Source organism: Phalaenopsis equestris, unplaced genomic scaffold, assembly GCF_001263595.1.
Source record: "Phalaenopsis equestris unplaced genomic scaffold, ASM126359v1 Scaffold000002, whole genome shotgun sequence".
NCBI lineage: Eukaryota > Viridiplantae > Streptophyta > Magnoliopsida > Asparagales > Orchidaceae > Phalaenopsis > Phalaenopsis equestris.
The window spans coordinates 25389547-25398821 of NW_018164444.1; the positions used below are offsets into that span (position 1 = coordinate 25389547).

The 9275-nt window shown below is 32.8% G+C and overlaps 1 protein-coding gene across 4 annotated transcripts in view; it reads right to left on the reverse strand.

Moving 5' to 3' along the window:
- LOC110018109 overlaps positions 1-8867 on the reverse strand; it is a 36283-nt gene extending 27416 nt beyond the window's left edge. Inside the window, exons 1-4 of one of the 4 annotated variants that reach the window (XM_020715353.1) lie at positions 8825-8867; positions 8130-8242; positions 6750-6869; positions 6315-6393 (exon numbers count right to left, since the gene is read on the reverse strand). In XM_020715353.1, coding sequence (XP_020571012.1) covers positions 6315-6393; positions 6750-6869; positions 8130-8185 — 255 coding nt within the window. In that variant the 5' untranslated portion in view covers positions 8186-8242; positions 8825-8867. The other 3 variants (XM_020715352.1, XM_020715355.1, XM_020715354.1) reach the window with 3 other exon arrangements.
- Between the last annotated feature and the right edge of the window lie 408 nt (positions 8868-9275).

Consider the following 9275-nt stretch of genomic DNA (forward strand, 5'->3'; position numbering starts at 1 on the left):
AAGTAAGAGTTCTCACGTTACGGACGGATATAGATAAAGTTAGTCCATGAAACTGATAATAGGATAGGGTCCTGGAATATAGGTACTTCCACAGGTAAATTGATAGAATTAGTTAATATTATCATTCATAGAAAGATAAATATCTTATGTATTCAAGAAACTAAATGGGTTGGAGAAAAGACTAAGAAAATTGATAGCTTAGATTTTAAACTTTGATATTCAGATAACAGTCGCACTAGAAATGGTATAAGTGTAATTATAGACAAGAGTTTGAAAGATTATGTTGTAAAAACTAATGGAATTAGAGACAAAATTATAGCCCTTAAGATTGTTATTGATACTAAAATTTTTAATATTATAAATGTTTATGCTCATCAAATAGGTTTAGATATAGGTTCTAAAGAATATTTTTGGAATGACCTAGAAGAAGTTAGTCTATGAAACTGATATAAGATAGGGTCTTGGAATAGACACTCTCACAGATAAATTAATAGAATTAATTAATATTATGATTCATAGAAAGATAAATAACTTATGTATTCAAGAAATTAAATAGGTTGGAGACAAGGTTAAGAAAATTGATAGCTTAGGTTTTAAACTTTGGTATTAAGGTAATAGTTGCACTAGAAATGGTGTAAGTGTAATTATGGATAAGAGTTTGAAAGATAATGTTGCAAAAATTAATAGAATTTGAGATTGAATTATAGCCCTTAAGAGTGTTGTTGATACTAAGATTTTTAATATTATAAATATTTATGCTCCTCAAGTATATTTAGATATATGTTCTAAAAAATAATTATGGAATGACCTAGAAGAATTCATACAAATGACACCTCTTGAAGAAAGAATTTTTATCGTAGGAGATTTAAATGGACATGTCGCTAGAGTAGTAGAAGACTTTAGAAATATTCATTATGGCTACGGTTTTGGAGTGATTAATAAAGAATTTTTTTTAGTCATATTAGATTTTGCTTTAGCGCATGATTTGTTATTGTTAATATTTTATTAAAGAAAAGACATGAGCATACTATACTTATAAGAATGGATCTAATAAAACAAAAATAATTATTTTATTATGAGAAGAAGAGATTGTCGAGAATGTAAAGATTGTAAGGTCATTCCAAGTAAGAGTTTAAGTACTTAACATCGATTATTAGTTCTGAAGATAAAGAGTTGTAAAATGAAGAATACTAGGAAATATTGTCATAAAATTAGATGGGGCACCTAAAAGACAACTAAAATTATTTTTATGAGTACTTCAAGATTTCAAGATTTGAGATATTCATGAAGTATCAAATTCTATATGGAATAAAGTAACAAAGTCTATTAAACAAGTGGCAAAAGATTTAATTGGATACTTAGAGAATCAAAGGAAAAAACTTCTAATAAAAATAGTTGGTGGTGGAATATTAATGTGCAAAAAAAGATAAAATATAAGAAGTTATGCTATAAAAATTGGTTTAAATGTAAAAGCTTAGAAAATTGGAAAAAAAATTATATTGTTTGTAGGAAGTCTAAGAAAAAAAAAATTATGAAGCTAAAAATTCAGCTTTTAGTGATATTTATAATAGATTAGATAGTAAAAATACATGTATAAACTAGCCAAACAAACAAAAAAAATTAAAGATTTAACTAAAATAAAGTGTATTAAAGATGAGAATCAAAAAGTACTTTTCCTAAAAAAAAAGATAGTCAACATAGGTGGGTGAGCTATTTTGATAAACTTTTCAATGAAATTTCTGAAAATAAGAACGACCATAGTGATCTTAATATCACTAATAATAATAAATGTTTCATTTTTATCATTACATTAGTAAAAAAGAAGTTGAAGAGACTTTAAAGAAAACCAACGGTCAAGAATCTGTAGGATCTAATGATATTCAAATTCAAGTGTGGAAATATTTAGAAGATTTTGGAGTTTCTTGGTTCATTAAACTTTTTAATATTATTCTAAAATTAAAAAAGATGCCTAAGGGGTGGAGGAATAATATTTTGGTCCCCATTTTTTAAAATAAAGGGGATGCACAAGAGTGTGCTAATTATAGAGAAATTAAGTTGATGTTTCATGCTTTAAAATTATGGGAGAGGGTAATTAAACATAGGCTCAAACTTATTACAAAGATTTCTCATAATTAATTTGGATTTCTGCAAGGTAGGTTTATTATGTAAGCTATACAATTATTGAGAGGTTTGATGGAGAAGTACAGAGAGAATAAGAAGGATTTGCATATGATTTTTATTAAGTTGGAAAAAAAATTACTATAAAGTTCTAAGAAAGGTTCCAAGATGCTTACGATAAGGTTCCAAGATATATCCTTTGGAGAGTTCTAGAAAAGAAAGGTGTTGATATGACTTATATTCAAGTCTTTAAAGATATGTATGTATACTAGAGTTGTTACTTGTCTTCGAACAGGAGGATTGACCAAATATTTTCTTATTTCAGTTGAAATATATCAGAGATTGGCTTTAAGCATGTTTCTTTTTGTATTAGTAATGGATGCTCTGATTGGAAATGTACAGGAGTATGTACCTTGGTGTGTGCTTTTCGCTAATGATATCCTTCTTGTGGATAAAACTAGAAAAAGAGATCAGAAAAAACTTGAATTATGAAGGTCAACTTTGGAGTCTAAAGGCCTTCGTTTGAGTAGAACTAAAATTAAATACAGGAAAAACTTGAATTATGGAGGTTTACTTTGGAGTCTAAAGGCCTTCGTTTAGATATCTAGTGACTTGAATACACTGAAGAGTAGAACTAAAATTGAATACATGGAATGTAATTTTAGTAGTAGTAGCTCGTGACGGAATTAGAACTATGATTGATCAAATTATTAAAAGGTGTGAATGTTTTAGATATCTCAGGTCTATTGTCAAAGTGATGGTCATATAGATGGGGATGTTATTAGTAGAATTCAAGTTTTTGGTTGAGGTGGAGGAATGTTTCAAGTCTTAAACTAAAAGAAAAATTTTAAATAATGGTGGTGAGACCAGCAATGCTTTATGGCTAAGAATGTTGGACATTAAAAGAGAAGCATAAAATTAAGTGTCACCGAGATGAAAATGTTTAGGTGGATAAGTGGCTTTACACTTACAAACAAATTGTGAAATGAATATATTCGTGATAGGGTTGGTGTAGCTCAAGAAGCAGACAAAATTAGAGACAATCGTCTTAGATGGTTTGGTTACATTAAAATTCGACCATCTAATGATCCCGTTAGGAGAGTAGATGTTTTAGATTCGACTTATGTTAAGAAAGGCAGAGTTAAACCTAGAAAGACTTAGGCATATTGTATAAAAAATTATCTTAATTTATTAGAATTAAATGAAAATATGACACACAATAGGATGCAATGGAGAAAACTAATTCATGTAACCGACCCCACATAATGGGATAAAGGCTTGTTGTTGTTGTACACCCTTAGACATTATCGAGCGCATGGGAGTTTCAATGGCTTTAGTTCCAGTCTCCAAAAAATTTACGATTCAAATTTTCAAAAAAATGCAATTCATAAGCATCACTTGATTAATTGACTTTGTTGCTAATTTGTGGTGAAATTTGTTACAACCAGCCTTCAAAATCCACATAGACCCACTTGACGATCAACAAGGGGATGGAAAGTCCCACAAGTATTATCTAACAATTTACATTGGTCTCCTAAGAGGCTACCAACTATGAAATAGGTATTGTGAAGATGACAGCACAGTGCGCCTCTGCAACTCAATATCAAAGAACCCCATGATGCTACAGTAAGCTTCTAGGTTCACAACCATATAGGAGTGGTTTTCCTATAACAGGTTTCAAGTAAGAAATTTCGTCTAGTGTCATGATAAAAGTAACCAAAATTGATCATATTGCCACAAAATAGACATGAGAAATGCTTAATGAGGTTGACCCAAAAAAGATTCTTAATTAGGTCAACACAACTTTACATAAAAATGAGAAGATCTGCGTCCATCAACACTCCAAACCCATAGCAAATGTCGCTTAATTTTATCTTAAGTATTAATGATGTTTTTTAGGCTAAGAGAACCACTACTTCCAATGGTCGGCACCTCTTTGACACAATACAAAGGACCATGATTATCTGCCTAAAGAGTTACTTGTACTGCAATGAGAACAGGCATGACAGATTTAGCGAGTCCTCAACCTAGAAGATGGACACCTGAAGTAATTTGTGGTGAGACCAATACCACCTCTCATTGAAAACTATGCATGACAATCAGCCCAACATGAGGAACAGATTGCACCACTTACCAATCAACACAATAAATACAGCTTGCAAACCATCAAATAACTCAACACCATCACCAAAAATGTCGGCATTGGAGTCGCACGAAGTCAAAGCCTGCAATAACATCACTAATATATTTCTCAGGTGTCAACTTGCCCTGTGGTCATAACGCTTACAATGATCACATAACCGTTTGGGCGGTAATCAACAACTAAGAGTTGTGCATCCTCATAGATATGGGTTGCGTGACGAATGTCATCTTCCAATAACTAGCAGATTAGATGATTTTGAATTGTAGAAAATTCTAAGTGTTACAAAATGATGTTCATTTCACAAAAAAATTTACTCTAGAGGGAATAGTCATGTTAGAGGTTACATTGGAAGTAACTATACAGAAAGATAGGAACAACGACACTTTTGAAAAACTTTGTTGTGTTTTTGGGCGCTTTAGCTTATAACATCATATTCAGGCAACTGATCCTCAATAGCTTCCCAAGCCATCATCTCCCATTGCCACCTCTTGCCTCAAGCTCGCAACTCCATACATGGTGACCTCCTGAAAGTGCTAACTCAATATTGTTTAGAACTCTAAGGCAGCCAATAGAAACATAGAAGAATGGATGTTTGCCAATAACGGGTGATAGAAGAAGCAGGGTAAGTAATTGCATCTCCATTCAGCCACCCCAAGCACACTTTTTAATTTATTGTGGCCTATGAAGGTACATATCCCACCTCTTGCCTCAAGCTCGCAACTCCATACATGGTGACCTCCTGAAAGTGCTAACTCAATATTGTTTAGAAAATTGTATCAACATTTTCTATCTAATGCCACAACTATTTTAATGAATCAAAATATCTACTAAACAGTGAAACAAAAACCGTGATTAGTAAATCTAACTCAATATTGTTTGCCACGACAGAAACATAGAAGAATGGTAGTTTGCCAATAACGGGTGATAGAAGAAGCAGGGTAAGTAATTGCATCTCCATTCAGCCACCCCAAGCACACTTTTTAGAATTGTTTAGAACTCTAAGGCAGCCAATAGAAACATAGAAGAATGGATGTTTGCCAATAACGGGTGATAGAAGAAGCAGGGTAAGTAATTGCATCTCCATTCAGCCACCCCAAGCACACTTTTTAATTTATTGTGGCCTATGAAGGTACATATCTCACCAATTTAATTGAAATTCTAAAGCCTAATGTTGTTGCTTCACTTGGGAGCCTGTCTAAATATTGGGAGTTAGCCTTGACATCACTAGTCACCAACTTCATATTTGATTTGAAAATAAGCCCATCCAACAGAAAAAGTAAAACCACTCTACTGTGACCCAAGCCACAATCTAAGAGGATGCGGGAAAGGCTGCTCAGCATTAGCAACAGAGGACGGATTCTCCAAGTTGATATTCAACGTGATGATGGTCAAAAAGTTAACAAGAAAATTAAAGCAACCATCAAATTCAAGAAGGTGAATAATGCCTTCCCAAAGGATTCCTAACCACTACCCATAATCGACACCTTGGTCATTCATTGGTTTTGCTTGAGCTTCTTAGATGTATTCTTTGATTACTAAGAAATTAAAAAATGCACCAAAATGATGAGGAGAATCCAAGCTTCATCACCCACGAAAGGCACTCTATTATACCGATGTCATTCGAATTGAAGAATGTGGGTGTCAATAATTAAAGGCTTATAGATAATACATTCCAACCAAAATAGAAGAAAATTGGAAGTATAAATTAACGATCAACTAGTAAAAATTAAGACACCACTTGGATGAGACATTCAATGCATTGAGAAAATATAATGTGAAGCCAAACCCATTGAACTGCCTTTTGATAAAAATCCCTACCCTTCATTATGCACATCTCCATGGTAGTTTTGAGCCAAACCAAGAAATGAGGAAAAAATATAGGCTTTACTTATACAATTTTTACAGGGAATAAATACCATAAAGAAAATGCAGGCCAAAAGCAGGAGTATTGGATTCCATAATCGCTCCCTTGAAACTTAAAAACATAATGAAGTTCTTTAAAAAAAAACAAAGAGAAAATATAAGCAAAATATAAATATATAAGTAGTCATACTCGCACGAATCTTATAGTTGGATAAAACTCTGCAGCAGCTTCCTCCAATACGGTATCAAAATGCTTCGTGTATGGACACCTACAACGAATATTTGAATAGGAAAAAATAAAATAAAATAATGTGCTTTGAAGTTGCCTTGTCAATGATAAATTTGAACTCATGGATAGTAAAGCTCTTTAAAAAAAATATCAATATTAACAAATATTGCACCTACCAAATAAAATTTATACATCCAACAAAATAATTTTCAGCCCCTAGTAAATTCAACAACTTCTATCTTCTTGTTGTATTGTGAAAGATTTTTAACAATTAATCACATAATGAAAACTACAGTATAGAATGCATGGTTCTACTATATATCTACACTACTAGGGTGGTTGGTTTAAAATAGTAGGGGCTGATGTAACTGAAGATATCAGAAGGGCCCAACTCACTTAATAGTAAATGCAACAACAACAGGATGGCCTTCATGCAGAAGCTGAATAAATTGACGCTCAGATGTAAAATGAATGATTCTTGACGGTCCAAATTCTTTCGGATACCCAGTATAGTATCTGCCATTCAACAACAAAATGGGATATATAACCAAAGTTAATACGAGTTTGTAGGTTAATGGATCAAACTTTTGACTCCAAAATGCGTTTTCAAAAAATTTGATGTAGCCCACAACAAAATAAATCGCCAAATATGTGCTTACTTAAAAGAAAAACAATTATTGTTAAATCAATGAAGAAATATAAAAGAATAATGGGGAATTTACATACATACCACATAATTCTAATGTATTTACATATCTAACACCTAGAGTTTGATATTTACATTCATAACACATTGGTGTCATAAACCTATGCATAAAAGGTGTATTTCACTTTTATAAACATAGGAATGGTGGTATTTTTTATGTGATGCTAATGCTTTGAGTGGAATGCATGTAAATATAAATGTTTGAATGTTAGATATGTAAATACACAAGAATTATGTGATATGTATGTAAATGCTCCAAGAATAATTTGCTTTCATAAGATAATACTTTCCATAGTGAAGTCGATGTTTTTCATGAAAAAGAGCAAGATAGTTCTGCAATAACAATCTGTAATGTTGAAAACAACAATTTAAGACCAAAAGTTAGACCACAAAACGGATTACCACATTTACTTTCATTCATGTTTAATTTTCAGTTTATAACATCATCCTATATTGTTCAACCATAAAGCTATAAGCTCATTTGAATTGGTAGAAGCTCTTACAAATTATTAATTTCTTGTATGTCCAATATCATTAGCAAATATATAATGTACATGTCACATGGCTCGCTTTTCATGCTTTGGCGAATCAAACAAAGAATTCATTTTTAAATAAATAAAAAAATGCTTTTAATTAGTCAAAATAAAGCAAAAAATTTTAAAAATAAAAAGATGGCTAATTATTTTCAGTATATAATTCTAAGGAAGAAACAAAAGACCCAAATCTTTCTGCGATCAAAGACCGTAGTTAGTAAAAGAGATAGAAAACATTAGACTGAAAGTCACAGTTAAGTTTGCATATACAAAAATAATAGATTCAAGCCATACTGAAGCAACATAAGTTAATAAAAGGCTTACTTTGCTGATAATAAAATGGGTTATCGACGTGCCTAAAATTATGCCGGACCGTGGACTGTTCAAAAACTTTGATGGGCGCATACAAAAGTCAAAAGATCAAAAAGCTCAAATGGTGGCAAAATAAATCTTATATAATCTAATAATCTTATAAAAAACTGACTAAGAACAACTTTTTTAGGAGAATTTAAATAGAGAAAAATAAAGTACCACCACCTGCTGGTTTCTCGAAGATGGGAAAGCATGGTGTCTAAAAATGAAGATGTCTTCATTTCAAATGCAAGGAATTCCAAACCCGGATGGAAAAAGATTTGATACGCCAGACAGATCTGCATGAAAATCAGTTTGCGTTAACCCGAGAAAGAGAATGAGCAGAAAGGTCCTAATCAATACAGCGAAAGGTTATAGCAAAACAACTGGTAAGTCCTGAAGGCCTTCCAAACATTTGGATTGGGTGTAAACATCTGTTCAGAGACTTTTATCTCATAAAATGAACACAACAAAAAAGATGAGTTTCATCTTCGACGTGATGCAGGATAACAGTTATAGATTGAGGAGGACTGAACTTTGTCTGATACATAACAGCAAAGGCCGAGGAGTAAGTTTAGCGCTGAAAGTGGAACAGTTCTAATGCTAACTGAAAAAAGAGAAAAGGTTATAATGCAGGAGAAAATTGATAGAGGAAGAGGGAAAGAAAGTCGCAGCAGTGTCTAGATGAAGGGAGGACTTGCGATCAGAGAAGAAGATTAAATTGGAGGGTGTGCGAGGAAGAAATAAGGCAAGTGAGATCGGGCACAGGTCTGCGTCGTCGTCGGAGAAAAAGCTTACAGCATCAATTAGGGCAAAACGGCGGCGAGTCTGAGGGTGCGGAGCTGCGGAAGAGGAGGTAGACGAAAAAAGGAGAAAAGTACCTCTAGTCGGACCGATAATAAGCTCCCCACACCGACCCTTATTACTTCATAGTCAGATTAGTGCTAGCCATACAAATGTTTAAAAACTTCAAATTTCAGACAATTTAATTTAAATCAAATTTACTTTGATTTTAACATCAAAAAAAGTGTGCAAACTTAGGGGGTGTTCGGTAGACTAATTTAAGGTGAATTTACATTTGAATTTAACGTAAATCTACCAAATATACTTTTTCATCGTTAAATGTGTCCATTTAATTAAAGACAAATAAATTCACAAGCAGTACGTAAATCGCGGATTTATTAAATTCGATCTGGAGCTGGATTTAAGGATCGTGTGCTAGGACTTCCCGTGGTAGCTGGCTTCCTCCATTCATAGCTCGTCGTCATCACAGAGTAGAAGAGGATCAAAAGATACACTTGCTTGCCTTGTCTTACGTCGCGTCCATTGTGG